The sequence below is a fragment of the Cyprinus carpio genome, chromosome B7 (assembly GCF_018340385.1).
Source record: "Cyprinus carpio isolate SPL01 chromosome B7, ASM1834038v1, whole genome shotgun sequence".
Taxonomy (NCBI): Eukaryota; Metazoa; Chordata; class Actinopteri; order Cypriniformes; family Cyprinidae; genus Cyprinus; species Cyprinus carpio.
The window spans coordinates 15,899,990-15,920,932 of NC_056603.1; the positions used below are offsets into that span (position 1 = coordinate 15,899,990).

The window sequence follows — 20,943 nt, forward strand, 5'->3', positions numbered from 1 at the left end:
GTCTTCCCTAAAACCTTTTAACCCCCCAGGACAGATCCACCCCGGCCCTGTGCCATAAAAGGAAGTTTCTCTGTTTCCAGCTCTTTTTTCAGCCTGGAGGAAAGAATGTACTGCTATTTGTTATACATATATATATGCTGGTATGTGTGTTGTGTGTATGTGGTTATTATCTGAGGGGAGGAGAGTGTTGTGACAGGAAGCGCTTTTATTCAAGAGACCTCAATCACACACACATAAAACACAGGGTCGCAGCATCTCACAAGGTCAAGGAAACAAACTGTGAGTCCTGGATTGGGAAAGTCAGCAAAGTAGAAATAATGTTAGAATGACCCAGACAGAGGTGTCCTGTCGTTCCCTCTGAAATGGAGGAAATGGAGAATCAAAGAAAATTTGACCTCCCCTTGATGTGACCTTGCACTGTATTAAAGCAGTGGCCATCACCATAGACTCTTTCTCTTTGCAAGCTGTCAAACATTTTCATGCCCACAGTGATGTCAATTTTTTTTGTGCATTTACTTTCTATTTGCCAATGTACACATATTTAGATCAGGTCAGAAGAGCTTTATTGCCAAGTGTGCTTTGCATAAACAAGGAATTTTTCTCAGTAATATAGCTTCACTGTACACATATAAACTCAATAAGACACATAATAATAAAATGAAAGAATAAAAACATATAAAAGCCAGAACAGACCAGAATAGAAATATTCGAAAATATATTTAAAGATTATGCAAGTGTTCACAGTGTTAAGGATAATATGAATTTACAGAATATTACATTAAACAGTGGGAATATTGCACTGAGGGGGGTCTTGGGAGTCATTTAACAGTTCAATAGGGAAATGGCCTGTGGGAAAAAAACTGTTTCTGTGCCTAGATGTTCTAGGTTTTATTTTATTTTTATTATTTTATGGAAGTTTGTTTATAAAAATAGAAGGTTCTTTTTACTTGTTTATTTGTTTTGTTATTGACATTTTATTTTTGGTAATGGAAACCTTTTGCTCCAATTACAACTTTATACTGTAGACTACTGTTTAAAAGTGTTTGCGATTTTTTTTTTTTTTTTTTTTAAAGAGGTTAAATTTATTCAGCAAGGATGCATCAAATTGATCAAATGGTGATAGTAAATACTTTTTTAAATTGCTACAAAAAGGGCTTCCCTACATATGTGAATTAGTTTTTTAGTCAATAACATAAAGCAGTGCTCGTGATAATAGAGGCATAGCTGCAACATCAATTTTTAAGGCATGAGATGAAGATCTCATCACACCACATTCACGAGTGTGATGATGTCACTCACTCGGAATGTTCTATGGCCTGGAGTACCTCAAGATACTGTATGACTACAATACAAGCAGACACAAAGCACGGACAACAGAGTAGCCAAAGTCATTCCCATTCTCATGAATTGTGCCCTTTTGTTTGGCAAAGTGTGTTCACAAATGATCCATTGTGTTCACGAACGGTTTAAATACGGCTTACGGTGCCGGAGGGCTGCCAGCGGCGTGCAAGAATGTCTGCTTTAGCCCCGTACCCTTTAGCCTTTTACACAGGGAACAAACTCTACTCTTCCTGTCCATGATGTCATCAAATGGCAACATGAGACCTGCAGCCCCTCTGCTCAGAGGCCTGCGAAAAGAGCTCCTTAGCTTGGAGAAGGTAGAGATCTGATCTTGATATATTAAACTTTGCCTTTTGGACACTTCACAAGATTCCTCTTATTTCTGTCCAGTGCATTTGACTGGGTGTTTCTCTGTCCCATGTGTGTGTATGTGTGTTTGTGTGATGGGAACAGGCTGACCCAGGCTGCGAGCTTCAAGCTCTTGCTGGTGAGCAGTGTTTTCTTTATCAACGACCTCGGGGCCGCGGCTCTGCGGATTCCAGCCATTCCTCCTCCTGATTCATTGTCTGCCAGACAAATGTTAATTGTTTTCATCATTGCCGGCTGTGCGGGGCCAGTCAAATGGGCCCATCTCACCCCATCTACCTTCCTCTTTAATGTCTTTCTTTGTGCGGCGCCTCATTCTTATCACTCTTTCAGCCTCTCCAGTTGACCTTCGACAGACCAGGGGTCACGTCCCACATTATCCACATATTATATGTGTTCGTCTCTGGGTTTCTGTCTGTATGTGCAAGATTGAGAAATTAAGAAACACCATACCTGCCCTTCTAAATAACAACAAAAAAAGTGCCTTTCATAAAGATCTTTTCCCACTCCTAGGTAGAAGCAGATTCACCTTGACGCTTTCACTGAATGTAGTTGACCTAACTTGAAAATATTGCATTAGAGCAATTCATTCAGTTACAAACCCCAATGCATTTATTCTTTTAGAAATTAAAATTTTTTTTATGACCTTTAGACATCACCCCTAATACGCTTAATGAACCAAGCTGTCAAGCTTTTCTACTGTAATACACTCAGCTCGTAATCTCTATAGAATTTCACTTTATTACCACGGTCCATCCGTTAGAACACACATTCGACATTTATTGTGTGCTGTTGCTGTTGAAAGACAGGTGTGTAACATTCACTTTCCCGAGAAGCAGACAGAATTTCTTTCTTTCAGTTTGCTCACCTTTACTTCACCTTGCACACCTTTTCAATGGGAAGGTTTTTCCCCTGTTTCTTTCTGTCTTTTTTCTTTGTCTTTGAGGCTTCTTTTCTCTATGACCACAAATTGTTTTGTTGCTCAAGGTTTGTGGGTCTTACTCAAAGCTATGGAGTTGAGATATACAGAGGATTTCAATGCACACTGTCGTATGAATCCCTCTGTACTGTGGTTGTCTGTGTTATGGGGTGATTTCACTCAAACTGTGTTTGTGGTAATTCTCTTTTTATAGCTAATATGCAATTTAGGTTGCTTTTTTAAATAAAGCAGTACATTATACATTTTATTGGTATTTTGTTCTCTTTCTATATGCATTCAGTTTCATTCTGAGTTCTTTTTGTTTCAGAATCCTCCTGCATGGAGAAACTCCTTTCTAAAGACTGGAAAGAGAAGATGGAGCGACTCAACACAGGAGAGCTGTTAGGAGAAATTAAAGGTAAGAAGCCTGAAGCCTTTTACAAATATGTTTCGGAAAGCAACCTTTTCTGGTTACTCTTTCTGCTCAGAATGACAGTTATATGAGTGTGATGCACATTATGGCAGCTATATTTTGTTATTTAGCTCCTGAAATGGAAATTAGACATATAATTCAATGGAAAGGTAGGCTTGGTACAAACAGAGAACAGAGGAGAAGAATGCATGTGTGTTTGTATTGGAAGACAGTACAGCCCATGCACTGTTTATACCCAGTGAAGGTGTTCATGGGATGTGTGTGTGTGTGTGTTTTTTTTTTTTTTTTTGCAAGAGCAGGTCTTAGCACTGGCTGTTACAGAGACGTGTTTATGTAGCAGGAGACAGCACTGAACCGGCTCTCTGATAACGCACTAGTTCTGCCCGGCTCCAGCCACGCACTCCTCCCTCACTATCGCTAACTCTCGTTCTCTTCCGTTCCTCTAGCATGCTGGGGTTTGTCGTCCATTCCTGCCGACACCAATCCGCCCCATATCCTCAGAGCTTTACACTGACTCTTGTTTTACAGCCATGTGTTTTGATAATTGGATGAGGTACAGGTGTCATAGCAGTCAGAATATCCGATGTTATAGCATCAATACGTCAGTGCGCTTTTAATGGAGAAGACATTTAGGAGGCAGTTAATAGCGGGATTTAGATTGCAAGGGTAATAACATTGGAGAGAAGTGTTATTGTTTTTTTTGTTCCCTAATGGTTCCCTTTCCTTCCCTGCGCTATTTAGAATTATGAATAACGTTTGTCCTTGGTTTTAATTATTGGATTAGACTTACTCTCTGCAGCGTGTGGGTGGAGGAGGGGTCGAGGTGGGGGTGTGTGGGGGGGGTTGCTGTGGAACAGGGGAAAAAGAAACAGTCGTACATTCTAATAAGTGCGTTCATCGGCAATAACCTTAATGAACCTCCAAATGTAAATCACATCTCAGTAAACCAGATTCATTGTACCTGCCCCCGTTATGTGGCACCGTAGATCAAAGTGCAGCGAAGAAAATGGCGAGGAAAGATTTAGCCTTTTGAAAGGAGATCTTTTTAAATTACAGGGTATTTTTCTGTTGGATAAATGGCATTGGGTGAGGTCATGTTTAAAAGGTATAAACAGGTAGAAGGCGTTGATAATACCCCACCAGTGGCCTCCGTCGTGATTTCCAGCGAGGCTGCGGGCGACTGTAGAGAAACAGACAGAATTACTTTTCATATCATACCGGCAGCCTAAGGTTTCTAATTAGCCTGCCATTTCATATGACTGTAGACATTTCAAAGGCCTCCTTTGTGCTCCCCCTTACAAAATGTCTCTCTCTGCGTTTGAAGTCGGCCTGATGTAAATACAGGCAATTAAAAAGGAAGCTCAGGGTTGGAGACACACAAGGTCTGCTTAATTAATACACAAACAAAGGCACCAAGCTGGAAAAGAGAAAACACACACAACTTATGATTAAGATCTAAAGTGTTATGATAAATCAGAGAGCGCATTAATAGTCAGGTTAAAAAATCAATACAAAGGCCACACGTTCCTCCGGCTCGGAATTAATGGAGGAGAGCACCGGATAAAAGATGGCGCGAGGATGAAAAGGAAGCTGTTGCCTGTTTGGCCTTGCTGTTTTTGCTCTCATATTTGAACCGATGGCATTGTGCATTCTATCCACAGTTCTTTGTGCCATTGTTGCCGCACTACAAAAACCCGCCTTTGATCTTTGTTCGATAAATAAATCGACTAGGAATCGCTGTCCCTGCTGAACTGTTCGTCTGAATAAAATAAAGTTTCTCGCTGCTTTTAAAATCTCCGCAGCTGTTCTTTAAAGCCTTTACATATTTTTCACCTTGTGAACCTGTCGAGGCACTACGCTGTGGTAAGGAACAGAGTTTAGGATCTGAAAAAAGTAACCGATTGCTTTAGGGAACTAAGAACAATAGTGGAGAGAGAGAGAGAGAGAGAGAGAGAGAGTGGAAAAAAGCTGAAACTCAGAGAACACTTAGACCTGTTTTCTGAAACGCCGCAACACGTCCGGACCTGCCCAACCCTGTTGCACAAAACAAGTAAACAAAGTCATCACACCAGATTGGTTTTTGGTTTTACATCGGTTCACGTGTAACAAGTTCAGTTAATTCAGTTGACATTTCTCAAGTTTCAGGTGGTTTTAAAGCCTTGTTTAACTAGTAAAATGAAATTGTATCAGGCCATCAGGCAGGCCAGAATTGTTTTTAAGTGCTCTTAAGTGTTGCAGAATCCTGCGTGTTTTCTTTAAGCCCCATGTGACTCCGGCTCAGGGTTGAGGGGCAGCGGTAGCGGGTACAGGGCGTATGGGGGAGTCAGCTACGGATCGCTTTCCACCCGCCGCCACTGGAGCGCTGTGTTTGTTTTCATACCTGAGCTCAGCTGTCAATCAGGAGGAATGGTGAAGAAAGAGAGATGAGATCAGCAAAACAAAACCACAAAGCAGGAGAAGCAGGATGTCTGGAGGACGTCCAAACCACAGCAGTGCCTGCTCGATTGTCAGAGAGAGAGAGAGAGAGAGAGAGAGAGAGACAGAGGGAGAGATATATGAACAAATACAGAGTAACACATCAGATATATGCCAGAGAGTGTTATTCACCAAATTTAATGCAAAGAGGTGCGGCTGGTGCAATTAAAATGCTTTGATTCACTTCAGCTAGATTTAATTTTTCATACAATTAAAGACATCGGCACCCGTGCACCCTTGTTTCATTATTCGATGGAAACGTCCAAAAAATATTTTAAATGAATATTCTTGTGGAATTTTAATTCGGCTTTGTCATTTTAATGGATTTCATTAATGAATCAGAGGTCTGTGCGTTTTGTTTCCATCGCCTTGAACGTTCAGGTGTCCCTGACTATTTAAAAAAAAAATCGGACAAAATGTCTGGAAATCAAACTGTACTTGCAAAATCAGAGTATCGGAAACCCAGAAAAGGAGAGAAAGTCTGAAATCTTAGCATTGTGTGACCACATGAAAATGGTGACTTGAGCTGCTGTGTGGAAAAAGGGGTCCCTTGCTCTTTGCCTATTCAATTTCTGACTGTCTACATGCTTGTGGAGAGAAAGTCCTGGGGCTGGTAGATAAGTAGAAGCTTTTTAAGAGAGCGGCAGGGCTGAGTGTGATTTCGATGTGACTCGTACCTGGCTTAGGCACTCTCGGACAGAGAGCTGACTGTGAGGGTACAGAGCACCGATTGTTCCAGCAGCTGGATTTACTTGAAAACATGATTATTCAATTTAACGTCAGCTTTATTCTTAATGGCTCCAATAAAGGCAGAGAACCCATGCTAGTGTAGATACAGTATGTGACGTGACACTCAGGGATAAGCATGAACATTTTTTACATAACAACAGTCTTTTTTTAATGCATTGCTGTTACATTAAAAAAAAAATCTGGTATGAAACATGAAGCATTATACATTAAGGCAAAAATAAAACATTAAAACTTGAGCTGTTAAAGTGTTAACACATCGTTTTTATGGTGTTTACACAATTATTCAATTTACAGTTGAAAAGTTAAAAACAGAAAACAGATTAGATCCTCATAGATAGGAATTATTTTTAATTGAGTTACTTTTATCTATTTATATATTTTGTATTATTATTATTATTATTATTATATAAATACATTTTATTAATCATATTATTTTTATACATTTTTATTATGATAATTCTAAACATTGATATTAATTATTATTTTACACAAAATTTAAATGAGTTATTGTAGGTCTAAGTTCAGTACATTTTATTGCACTGACAAATTTGTATACAGTTATTTTATAATTTTTAAAACTGCATTTACTATTTTGTTTTTGTGATTTTAAACATAGTGGGAGAAGAATAGGACAAAGCGGTCTATTAAATATTTATTAAACTTAAAAGAGAGAGAGAGAGAGGTTACAAAAAACACAAAACAAATATGAGATTAATTGTAATTTAATTATTTTACTCAATTTATAATTTTAGCACAAATATGTTACCAAAATAATTGAGCATCTTTTGAAGCGAGGCAAAACAAAACAGATTTCTGGCAGCTTACTGATATTTGATCTGTGCCAGATTTGAAAGCGTTTTCCATTACTCCTTTTAGGCATTGTTCCTGACCGAGAGAGAGCAAACCTTCTCCACCCATCACAGCGTCTGAAATATTCCTCCGTCTCCCCCATCCTCTAGCAGCACGCTCTGCATTTTTCTCTCCCTAACGCCTCAATAGTCAAACTGTTTGCCCTTATGTACACAAGTGAAATATGAGCCACTGTAAATTATTATTCTTTGGGCCACATTTGCAAGATGAATGCGGGGAAAGCTGTGCTCCGTTTCTCTCCTAATGAATTGAGGAATTTAACTTGTGGCGTTTGGCTGTAGAAAGGCACACCTTGTTTGCTGCCTCTCCTCACATGGTGTTATTGAAAGTGCTTGTGAACAGGAGAGCGTTGAGGGGAAGACAGCCATCGAAACAGCATATACACGCTAACACACACACACACACACACACACTTTTCAGACCTGAGGAAAATCACTTCACTAAACCACATGGCATGCATTTAAGCTTTCCTTCAAAGCAAATATTTACATTTAAGAAGATTCACAATGTCCTACACTGTTCCCAGGCTACATAGGTGGTGAAACCCAATAATGCAATTATTCACAAATTAGAAACATCTTTGCATGATGTGTGCCACTAGCAAACACAAGTTTAATTCGGTGTACTGCAGTGTCGGGGGAGCTAATGTTTATCAGAGGGTGGGTCGCAGAGCTAATGTTCTGCTCACGGCCGTGTAATGCTGTTACAGAGTTGGCAGGGCCATGCCCGGGCCGCTTTAGCGCGTGTCACGCTGGATTTCCGACTACAGTAGAGTCTCCGGACTCTGTCTCCTCTCCTCCCCAATCCGCAGGGCCCTAAAGCGATGTACATTGCTACTAATGGAATCTTCCTGCACAGGCACACAAGCACGAGAACAAGTTAGGCCTTGAATGATTGTTGCGTCTAATCAGGGTTTTTATTCTCTCTAATGATAATAATAATAACACAGGAAGAGGTCAAGGCATCTGAGCGAGTGATGAATGGGTGATTTTAAAAGTGTGTGTTCAAGGGCGGCTTCATTCTCGGCGGTGACCTCGGTGCGATCAACTCTGATAGAAGGAACATTGAAATGCACACCAGGAGCTCTCTGTCCCACGTCTGTCTGCGTGTGTGTGTTGTGTGGTCAGGTTGAGCTGTTATCTCGGTAGGACACTTTAATGAAGTGGTTTGTGTGATGCTGAGGATGCTGAGAGAAGAGCAGGGCTCTTGCATTATCTTAATTACACTCGTGAGCATCGCTGCTGTCGTCATTAGATTATTAGTCGGCATTAAAGTGCCCCATGAACGTCAAGAACATGAAGTGTGTGTCTGTTTAAGAACCACTCTGTTGACTTTTGGTGTCAATCAAGTGTTTTTGAGATGGGAGGGGGGAAAAAATTAAATTCTTGTTGAGAGTGTGTAGTAAGATGTAATGAAGTGCGTTTTAATTTACTTTGCATACTTAGAGTACATTCCGTATTCTGTCATCTCTTTCTCTTTCTCTCTCTCACACAAACACACACACACACACACACACACACTTATATGTAAATGGATTATACAGAATAGATTTAAATACTGTTTTGGTTGCTAAGAACATTAGCAAATTGGCAAAAAAAAAAAAAAAAAGATCATCAATCAATGTTTTTTTTAGTCCAAAATTAAATATTAAATAAAGTTAGAGGTGTATAATTTTAGTTTGAAGTCTACACTATAAAAAATGATTTTGTAAATAAAACATTATTTTAGTATTATTATTTTGTATTAGTATGTTAAAAATACAGGCTTTCTTCTTCAACATTTCACCATTTATTCAGTGTTTTACTGCACTTGTATTCCTTTGTAATTATTTGTGAAATTTACTAGCAATTTCTGAGTAAAAATGGTTTCCAAGACCTTTTTTTTCTTATATGCATAGCTAATTACATTTAAATGCTTGCTTTATCCGGTTTGGCACAAGTGAATATTGAGGACAAGACGTTCGCCCTCTTTTTATAGCCTTGACAAGAGCTGTAAATTAGCATTATGCTAAATTTTAATGCAGTATTGAAAGGTTTTTTTGAGTTGATGATTTGAGCTGCCATATGCTTGCATGTGCAAGCAGGTCCTGGTGCATGCTAGTTAATGAAGTTTTATTGGCAGGATCAGCAGGGTTTCGATCATCACATGGGGCAGCAGGCCAGGTAACAGCTGTTGGTCATTCCGTCTCAATTCAGGAGAAGGGAAACCATTTTTAAATTAATATAGTAGTCAAAATGGTGCTTTATTATTATTAGAAATATTTAGCAAATTAGTTTCAGTTTATATTTTACAAATTACATATAAGTAGTTAGTTTTAATAAAATGTTTATATATATATATATATATAATCTAGTTTAATGGTTTGTGGTTTTATGCAGTTGTTGTATTTATTTGCATGTGTAGGTTCATATAAATGTCAGTTGAGCAGAATTATAATGATTTTGTGTGTGCCTGTGTGTGTTCTCAGTCTTTAATCTTTGATTTAGTTTGATCTTCACCCTTGGGTCTTGTCTTTAGATGCAACAAGGTTCTAATAGTGATTTAACCGTGCAAACTTTGAGGTCACTGACAAGACACAATCAAATAGTTTTTAAATTCCCTTTTATTTGACGTGAACTCTTTTATTCGCTATTGACAATAGACACAGATTCTTCACATAAAAGAACCTTCGGAGCTCAAAAGGGGAACCATAAATGCTAGTCTTTGTGTATATGTATTGCTGGGCTGAAAATCATTAGTGACTGTTTTTTTCTTCTTCTTCTTCTTTTTGGGTGAGATGAGGGAATATACCTTTTCACAGCCCTCGAACCGCCAGCCATGTCAGGCACTCCAGCTATGCGCAGCCTGCGTCCGGACACAGCCTGGGCACAATCGCTGCTTTTAGAGCCCTCTTAATTTGCTTAGGATGGGCTCGCAGCATATGGGAGCATCCACAAAAGCCAACTGATGGAGAGACAAAGAAATTCCAGTATTCGGACATTAGGGAGGGGAAAAAGTCATTCAGATTTAGTCATAATGGTTCAGCTGTCCTAACCAAAGGAAGAGAAGAGAATAGAGAGTCTTTCCCTCTTTCGCCCCCTTTCCTCTTTCTTCCTAGTGTGTGCCTGGATCTTTTATCTCTCTTATTCACTTGGGACTCTTCAAAGTAACAAGCTGCCCTCTCTTCCCTTGGTGCTGGACTTGGAACTCAAATTAGGGACTGCTTGATTAGCGGGGAAGGGGGGTTGGGTTGGCCTGGGGTAGCAGAATGGCTGTTGGACAGAACAAATCGCACCCCTACAAAGTGTCTTTTATCTGGTGGCCCCTCTCTTTGACAGCTCCCTCTCTCGCTCATTCATTGCAGTCGCAGTTGTTTCTCTCCGGTATTCGAATTGGGCATTGTGGGAAATGTCATCCAATCTGGTTTGTGACAGTGAGGGGAGAGGAAGGTGAATGTTCTGTTGACGCTGTCTCTCTCGCATACTCTCCCTCATTCTTTGTGTTTCCTCCTCAGCCAAAGGTCCTGAGTGGAATCTTATGTCCTCATTGATGAATTAGACAAACCTAACCTGCTCTCATTATTTGGCATCTCCTTGCCAGGCCGTGTCAAGTCAGAACGACAATGCAATGAGACACCTTTGCAAGAGCAGCCAGACTCACTGCTGTTAAGAGCAATGCAATATGCACCACTGCTCACTTTGTCAGCACTCTGCAGACAGATACAGGCCGAGCTCCCCCCGTGCTCCCCTGCCAATAAAACTTTTATCTGCTTTTAAAAGGGATCTATAATTCAACGCAGGAAGAACAGGATTCTCTATACCAAAACAGGATTACCAAAATACACTATTCCTGTTTAATTCCTAAACTAAAAAAATAACTGCATATATATTTATGTATTCACTTCTTTTATATGGATACATATTTATGAGATTTAAACTGTGCATGAAATTATTTGTAATAACTTTTTGCAAATATTTTTCCTATTTCATTTGTATTATTGTTATATATTGAATGTGTATTAGTATTTTTTTTATACTTTTTTGTTATTTAATTTTTTTATAATTATCTGTATATTATTTATTTGTGTATTGTTTAAATATACATATTTACATACATGTACTATATGCTATATACATACTATACACACATGCTATTTACTATGCTATTAGATCAATGCTTAATATATATATATATATATATATATATATATATATATATATATATATATATATATATATATATATATATATATATGCTTAGAAATAAAAAGTTAGTTTATATAATAAATCAAAACAATATATAAATTAAGGATATAAAGCAATAAATAAAGCAATCTTTTTTTACACAATACCTTGCATAATATTGTTTCATCCTAGACAAGATATTGTTTGGTATTCTAATGCACTTATTTCTAAAACATTCAGCTTTCCATAATGCACTGAGAAGTTACTGTTATAGTCAGAAAACAATGAAACAGGACCAGAAAAGGCCAGAAATCTGAGGAGGGGAAAACAGGAGTGAGAGAGAAGTGGAAAGACATTTTGGTAGCAGGGTGGGGTAGTTGGGGTGAACTCTGGACAATTGAGCCGGAGACGAAACAATGGAGCCTCTGTTAGTATGCTGTTGGTGTTTGTGCAGACCAGCACTCCACACACACAAGAACCTGTCCTGGGCCCTCAACAGTCTGCAGCCCCTCTGTAAAACTTGGCTACTGTAACACGTGTCTGTGTTTGGCCACAACTTTATGTATAACATATATACGACAGTTCTACACATACAAATACATGAAAATTAAAATTACAGTATGTAACCTAATAGGAGTGTAAAGCTATTGCCTAACTGTTGTATAGCAGAATCAAGCAAAGCGGATTGTGTGATTGAAATGTGTGATCAAGTTGGAGGGTTGTCCTGAGAGCTCCTGAGTGGGCAGAATTGAGTCCAGATGTTTGCCCCTCAGTAGGATATGAGTCCTGTCCTCCCCCAGAGGCCCCTGAGATTCTCCATTGGGAGGAGGAGCAAGTTATGCTATTTGACATCCAACAGCCCTTCTGACTCGGTGAAGTGTCTCTCCCTTCGCCCACTGAGAGATGCTCTGCCGCCCCCATCCCCTTCGGACTCTCTCTCTCCCTTTCTTATTTTGAGCCTGCACGGGGGCAGATGTCAGCCCCGACAGCGTCGGCAGCTAAATACGGCCCTTCATGGCACAAGCCAAAGGTTAATAAAATCGGTAGCAAATGTATCAATTTTACAGATAAGCCATTCACAACAAGTGTAGTCGGCTGAATAAAAAGTCAATTCAGGCCTGAGGAAACCACATGCAGTAGCAGTGAATAGGCGCTTTTAGGTGCCTTTTTTGAGAGAGAGAGTGTAAATGGAGAATTGCAGCCTCTCTCCTTCATCGCCACCACGCAAGCCCGGCCAGTAAATTGCTCTGAATGGGGGCTGGAGGTTGACAGGCCCTATTAAGACAAATGGGCTTCCTCATCGGAGAGATAAAATAAATCAGGAGTTTAGTCAAATTAAAATAGTTGAACTAGAGCAGGCCCCAGGGAGCCCCTTCGGAGAAACTCAAGACAGATGTGGCCAGGGGAGCAAAGGAAGACACCCAGGAAAGAATTTAACACTTAGCTGGCCGCTAGCCAAGCTGATCATACTGTTCTCATGAAGCAGAAGGTTACTGTCCGGAGGCAGGATCACTTAGCATTGATTAGCTAAAGGTACAGCGCGGCCTCATGGGAGGACGTGCAGAAGGCACGCACATTGTCTGGTGTGATTATGCTATTTGATGCATGCAAGAGAGATAATGAGAGGATACAGAGGTGACGGTGACCCTGTTTGCGAGAAGGCACGTCAGCTCCAAGGTGTTTGTGCCTGCTCCTCCTTTAATGAGAATTGAGAGCAGTCATTACACGGCAGCCCCTCCAGTCGTGCTACTGTCTCACACACACTTGCCCTGTATTGTCTGTCACTAATCTGCCACCTTCACTCGTCTTGTGACAGCTAGTCTTATTTAATAGGAACAATTCCATTCCTTACCATCTCTACAAGAAGCTGCGATCACCAGAAGTGGAAAGAGAGAGCAGGACTCGTGACCTTTGCACTTTTAATGAAGCCGTTTTGTTATCAGACAGAGGCTGTTTGGATGATACCATTCTCAGCTTTGAAGGAGCTAGAGTTTCCCTCCCAGACCGCCTTCTGTGGTCTTCAGGAATTCTGGACTGAGACGTACTCGATGCTCAGCATTTGCTGGCTCTGTCTTGCCCTCTCAAGAGAAAAAAAAACCCTTGCTGATCCCTGGAGCTTCTCGATTGTGGGCTTTTTATATCTCTGAAGCGCAGATCAATTAAGAAGGCTCTGTTTTCCACCACTTGCTTTGTTTGCTGTTCTGTCTCTAGGAAAACTGACCTTTGCTTTTATATAGAGACTATATTTAAGAGGTGAGGTGAGGAGAGGTGGCTGATGTAACATGAGATGTAAATCTTTTCTTCTCACTGCTGGGAGAGTGTACAGGGTCATGGAGAGAGGACTTTTTTTCTCTTTTACCGTTTGGTTCCTTGTGTTTGACTACATGTGTTCTGTTGCAGGTACTCCGGAAAGTCTCGCGGAGAAGGAGCGACAGCTCTCCACCATGATCACACAGCTCATCAGCCTGCGAGAGCAACTCCTGGCCGCCCATGATGAGCAGAAGAAACTGGCCGCCTCACAGATGGAGAAACAACGTCAGCAAATGGAGCTGGCACGCCAACAGCAAGAGCAGGTGAGAATGTGCAAACCAGGGTGGAGCACAATTCAGAATCAAAGTCATAAATCAGAATTAAAGTCAGTGCCTGAATTGGAATTTAATTGGAATTGAGAATGTAACGATGTAGAATGGAATTACATTTTAAATAAATCTATAATGAACTTGAATGGCAAAATTTGTAATTTTGAGAAAAGTAAAATATGCTTGAAATATTAACTATAGTAATTTGAATTCAGTTGGTACATTTCCTCATAGTTACTATTTTTTTTTTTAAATAACTTTGTGGATGAAAAAGAAGAACTTTAATTCCCATAATGCTTACTTGAAGTACAATTCAATGAATTCTTTTTCTTGCAATTCCAATTCAGCTTCCTGTGGAGTGAGGCCAATTTAATTCAAAAGCAAATCTCTTACTGGCTTCATAGTGTATATGTCCTATAAATCCTGTTGTTTTGTATAAAGCCAGTTTAATAAGATATTATCAGCCATGCATCACATATTCTCATTTTACAGCCTCATTTATTAGAGGAGGCACTTAAAACAAGATTGCTCTTATTTGCTTTTAAATAGGTAATGAGTTCTTCTATTTAGCGATTTAATATTTTAATTTAGTTTATGGCTTGATGTTTTACTCCTTGGTAAATCAGACTCTGTCATGAGGAGGGAAGCACAGAGTTACGGTTATTGTATATAAATGATGAAATATGGAAGCACGTAAACTGGTAGGGAAATTGATCACAATTAGATCAAACTTAGCACGAAAAGCATGTGTAGATCAAGCAAATGAGGCGTACTGAACGCATCAGCAGCTCGTGAGCTCTGTTAATGTCGCACAAGATCCATCTACATCTTCACTGTTTTTATAGCGAAACCATATAATTGCTGTCAATTTATTATGCAGATAGGTGCATATTAATGTGGTCTGCATTTACCTGAAACGGATGCATGTTTTTTTTTAGTTCACTCTATTAATGTCACCCGGCTCTCCGCATTAATAATCAACTTTGTGAGGATTGTATATTCCTTGTATGCTCAGCTGATTTTAATAAATGGTTATTTCAGGAATTTACTGTTTTGCAAAGGTTCAAAACCACATCCCTTTCCATTAATGGCAAACAAAATGGAGGGAGAGGAGGACAGAAGACAGTCAGAGAGAAAAAGAGGGAGGGAGGGAGGGAGGAAGGGGGAGCCTGAAGTTAGGATGTCATTTAGCCATCCAGACACGACACAGTAATTAACTGTTGACACTAGTGAAGAAGCCAGCACAAATTAATCCTGACACATTTGCAGACGGGTGATATCTTACAGTGAACACTTTGTAATTATATTTGAAAATGAAAATTAAATGACACTTAAACCTAGGCTGTCAGGCTAACTGAGGAGGTAGAACGGGGGATTCTGAAGGGGCTGGGAGAAATTGAGAGAGAGGGAGGAGGCAATGCACTTAATGTCCACAGCCCACCCTTGGGCAGACCCGACCACTCCTAGGTTGCATAAACATGCCAGTCTTTCACCCCGCGGCGCATCGCCCCGGCCAGGCCTGGAGCTGGGTATAATACACATTAGCAGTCCTCTGATTACAGTCATTAGGGTCAATTGGTGGACGAGAGATGTTACCCACAAGCTCTGATTGCATATATTATCTGTCTGCATAAAAACATAGTACAATAAATCCAGTTGCTCTCTCGTATACTATTATAATGTATATCATTTAATGTTCGAAGGTTTCTAGCGATGTTCAGCTAAAAGAATATTTGTGCTTTCGCAGATTGCCAGACAACAGCAGCAACTTCTGCAGCAACAGCACAAAATCAATCTCCTCCAGCAGCAGATCCAGGTCAGTGCTCGACTTTCGCATCTTCGTTCTGTCAAAAAACGTTATTTTGTTTTTACAGCTGTCATCAATCACATTGCAACTGTCACCAATCAGGATAATTGGCCAATGGTAATTCGGAAAGGGGCTATAGATGGGTAGAATAATTATCACTCCCTAATTAATGAAGGAAGGGAAAAAACAGAAATGAGAGAAAGCTTAATGACACCAAGTGGTGCCTGTTTGCATGTTTTATGGAAAAGTGCCCTAAGGGTTTGAGACATGAAAGCCGGTGATAAATGCCTCTGAAATTACACCGTCCCTGCATGGTGACGTGGCAGCAGCTTTGGAAAACAGTCACTACTGTTAGCCCCATTTCCCATTGTCTAATATTGGAAAAATCACTTTGCGTTCATTTGCTTAACTCCGTTGCGGCCGACGAGCCTGTAAACATACCTTGTTGACATGTAAATTGCACAAACCTTGCCTCTTGCAAATATTTGCTGCTTGCTTTAAGTCCGTTTGAGCGATCTTTTGAAGGTCTCTCTTTATAAGTGTGCTTCAAGAATAGGCTCATTGAAAGTTTGCTCTTTGCTTAAAAATAATTGAATTGGATTAGTTGCAAAGTACACACTGTGGTCACCCAAATCCGTTTTCTCGCCGCAAAGTGGATTGTGCTTTTTTCCCTCTCCATCAAGCAATTATGTGAAATGAAAAAAATGGAAAGGAGGCAGAATAAAAAAAAAATGCTTACAAGAGCGCGGTAAATAAATTTGACGTATATGTGAAGAAAGAGTAGGAAAAGATGCAGGATAAGAATGAGTGTTTGTGATCCGTTGGTTTGTGTGGTATGTGGTTCTCAATCAAGCAAGGTTAGCGGACCACCCAGTCGGAGACGTGGACGTACACAAGCTGGTCAGTGGCAGTGGTCAAGGTCTTTTACACACACACTATGCACACATTAAAGCCAAGGGCAACATGAGCAACCCATGCCTGGAGATACTCTCTTGCTTCTCTTCTTTTTTCCACTTGCTTTTGCACATTCATTGGAGACAGGTACAAAGATCCCCACTCCTCTTTTCTTTCCCAGATTCACACCCAATACACCATTATGTCAGCTGTTCTTTTCTCACATTTGATGCACTCATTTCATTCTTTACTTCTCAGTTCTCTCTTTTCACTCTCTATTTCACATCTCATATCTTCCTCTGCATTTGACTTCCACTTCAAAGCCCCTGAGCTTGAGGCCCTCAGAAAGGAATCCAGGCCAGTTTTCTTCTCAGCGCTCTACCTATCATTGTGAGGTTAACCATCAGGCTTTCTTTCTCTCGCTGCTCAGATGTGTCAGGTAAAAACAAACCACTGTCTTATTTACGCAGCCCCGAAGCACGACAGATTTATAGCTTGGCAGTAAAACCTCTTTCAAGTGCACTTCTCAAGAGAAAGGCTCAATCTGTTAAAGGCACACGCTGTTGAAGAGCCTGCAGAACTAGCCACTGTGCTACTACCACTCTAACACACCGCGTGTGTGAGAAGCACCACTCTTCACTTTTCAGTAGACAGGCCTCTACATGCTTACTGTGTGTCGCAGTCGCAGTACGAGTTCGTGTGAACAGTTTAATTACCTTTAGGAGTGGAGGCTGCTGGAGTTTCTCAACTAGCGACAGAGCTCATCCAAAACAGCTGGGCTATGCTATACTGTCATTCCTGCAGTGCGCTGAAGAGTAGCTAATTGAAGTTGCTATGTTAACATAGGTATGTTTTTTCAATAGCATGACATTAGCTAAGCTGTTGTCAAAGGACAAATGGCAGTGGAGCATCATGTTAACTGTCACATTGTATTGTGCATATACACTACCATTCAAAAAAAAAAAAATAATTTAAAGGTGGGGTAATTGATTTCTGGTAGCCAATGTTGACATTTTAAATCACCAATACAAACACGTCTCTACCCCAAAGGGTTTCGCCCCTATTTTGATAGCTCCGCCCCACACATACATGCGCAACGCAGGAAACGAAGCAACCTTGGCATCCGATCGCAGGCCTTCCCGCTCCTTGAGTTCTCTCCAGCACTGGAAAGCTGATCCTTGCCTTATCGTAAGCCTTCTTTTGTTCCGCAGACAGTTTCCTCTTGTTTTTTATCCACCATCTCTATCTTTCTGTCGTCGCTCGGCTCGGCTAATGTCCATCCTGTGCACTGAGCGCTCTCTCTTCCACATCATGAGTAGACACGACCCTAACTGCTGATTGGCTACAAGTTTGTTTTGGTACTCGGCCCGACTCAAAAAATACATACCCCACCTTTAATACTTTTATTCAACAATAGAGCCTTAAATGGATGAAAAGTGACAATGAAATTAAAATTTGCATCATTTCCTCTCTATCATGTCGTTCGAAACGTGTATGAGTTTCTATCTTATGTTGAACACAAAAGAAGATATTTTGAAGAATTTTAAAGAACCAACAGTTGTTGGTCCCCATTGACTTCCATAGTAGGGAAAGAAATACTATGGAAGTAAATGGGGACTAGCAGCTGTTTGATTACCAGCATGCTTCAAAAAATCTTCTTTTATGTTGAACATAAAAAATAAACTCATATGGGTTTGGAACGACATGAGGGTGAGTAATTGATGACAAAAATTTTCATTTTATGGGTGAACTATCCCTTTAAGCAGGACAACTGTTATCAACATCAGTAATATGAAATATTTCTCTCGCACCAAATTAGCATATTGATTGCTGAAGGATCATGTAACATTAAAGACTTTTGAAATATATCTCGACTGTAGTTTATGGAGCCCCGTTTCTTGTCCAAGATTAAAACAAAAGAGATGGTCTCCATCTGCTGCAGTTAATGGCTGTTACACTGTAATCACACATTTTTATACCAGAACACCACCAAAAACACAGACATTAAGAAAGTCAGGTTTAGGATGCATACTATCTTATGATGCTTTTTATCTTTTCTGACTTTGTTTCCATATATATCATTACCATTGCCTCCCATTGTGACCCATTTAACTTCCATCTCCAGAGGCCACAGCTTGTTGTAAAGAAGAAGTCGGAAGACAAGAGTAGGATGCAATGGGAAGCGAGAGGAGGAGGCTTGCTAATCCAGTTCCCTGGCACTCTGTTTTCATTAGAGCTAGCTCTACAAAAAATGCCCAGTGCTCTTAATATACAACAGCTTTGAGTTAATTAGTACTCCAAACAAGCTCTTCAGCCTTCATGTAGAAGACGTAAAAGTTGAGTGGTAAAACACCAGCATGCAGGGATTGGGTTTCCCCGCTGTTAGCGTAGAGCGTGTGCGTGGTTTAAAGAGCCAGCTTTCCCATCAAAGCGCTACTGTTTTGGCTCACATGGTAGGCAGCGTTTTAGACATTTATTGATGATATAACTGATCACATCACTGGATTCTGTAAATGGGACTGAACCGGGTCCAAATAAAACCATTGGGCCTGTAACCCAATACAGATTCGGCTTGGAAAATCAGTTCTGGTTTTCTACAGAGTTTGGCACTGTGCGTTGCCCAAATCAAACCACTTTTAAATTGCCCTTCTCTCTGTTTCATCACATTTTGTACAAAGAGCTCAGAGAGATGAAGAGATTGAGTCTTTGTCTTTTTCGGGAATTACAATGTCACTTGTTTTAAAGATAACAGATGTTTAGATTATAGCGTTAGAGGCTTATCAGAACTTCAAGCTCAAGGTTTTACTTCTTATTTATTCCTTTAGCCAAAAGCCTCTTGCTGAGAAATTTCATATGGCAACTAATTCCATCCAGGGACCGGATTACTGTTATGTGTCTCAAGCACCAACTTAAAAGCACCATCAGAGATTGAAGGAGAGGCTTAGAAACAATTAAAAACAAATGTCAAAGTAAATCTTGATCTGAAACAGAAAATGTGTTACTTATGTAAGAAAAGTAAAGCCGCACAAATAAGACCGTGTAAAAGCCACCGCCTCCAACAGGAAGGCAAGCTTGTGTTGGTTGTTCTGAGAATCAGTATTAATCAAGCCAAGTGATTCGGGTTCCGCTGACCTGTTTACAAAGAGCCAGTCTCCTTGACAGTTCCACTCACTGTTTTATTCGCCCTCATGCCATTACAATCAGCTGTAATTGTGGATGGCTTCCTGTAGGAAAGAAAAATTAAATTTTAAAGATTTAATGGAGAGAAAATGGATACTTTAATCTTCTGTAAATACATGCATTTTAGTCCAAGAATTATAATATATTTTTAGAAAGTAATATTATATGTAATGTTAATGTGTGTGATTAATATAATATAATATAATATAATATAATTTATTTTATTTTTATTTTTTATGTTTTTGTTTTATTTTATTTTATTTTATTTTAATATTTGTGTATGTATATTTTAATTTTTTTTTAACTTTTGTTTATTTGTTTTTCATTTATAATATATAATAATGTTAAAAGAGTTTTATTTATAGTTTTATCAAACTAGCAATTTGATATTTCATACAATAATATTTGATAACAATTGATATTTGTATAACTAATATTATAACTAATTCATAGCAATTTTACCAAAACATCAGTTTGAAAATGCTTTCAATTTTCAGTTTCTATTTCTCTTTTCAAATGGTTGCAATAATTGTTCTTTCTTTCGTTTGTAATTCTTAAATTACCAAAACTGGCTAAAAAAACAAAACAACACTCGAATGAGCAGTCAAACAGAGAAGTTTATGACCAAAAGTTTATGATCAACGTAATGATACTGATATGAAATTAATCATGTTCACGTTTTAATTTCCTTGTCTTTTGATTTGCCTGAGCTCCCAATAATGACGAAATATGTCTATGTATATGAGGTTAGAGCACAAAAAGGCTTTCTTTGTCCAAGAGGTTGTCAGGAGAGAATGTTCATTGTCTTCCGAGTTCATACATATCTTACACTTCATACTTATGATTACAGCTGCTGTGCTCAGTTGAGATTTCAAAGGCCTGTACTTGTGTGCATATGTATTAGGTGCTATTGTCTCTCTCTGGGCTGTGTTTTGCGATGGCAGCTTTAAATTCCCAAGCTGGACTCAGGGATGATCTGGGCCAGGTTGACGTGCATCTCTAGCGCAGACTTGGCTCAGTTCCAGGCATTCCTGCACGCTGGGGCTGGTACGATGTGAGCTGAGGTGACGCAGGGAGGAGAACACACAGGTGGAGGCTGGCTCATCTTATTGTGTACACACACGCACAAGCATCAAGAGAAGAATGATTCCCTCAAAGGTCAGCGT

The 20,943-nt window shown here is 39.7% G+C and overlaps 1 protein-coding gene across 18 annotated transcripts in view; it reads left to right on the forward strand.

Annotated features, from left to right (window-relative positions):
- The window catches only part of sox6 (SRY-box transcription factor 6), a 150,692-nt gene that overhangs the window by 72,959 nt on the left and 56,790 nt on the right, over positions 1–20,943 (forward strand). For all 18 annotated transcript variants that reach the window (XM_042727523.1, XM_042727518.1, XM_042727526.1 and 15 more), the window contains 3 exons: positions 2,955–3,044; positions 13,718–13,890; positions 15,644–15,712. In XM_042727523.1, the coding sequence (XP_042583457.1) occupies positions 2,955–3,044; positions 13,718–13,890; positions 15,644–15,712 (332 nt within the window). The remainder of the gene's footprint in view (positions 1–2,954; positions 3,045–13,717; positions 13,891–15,643; positions 15,713–20,943) is intronic.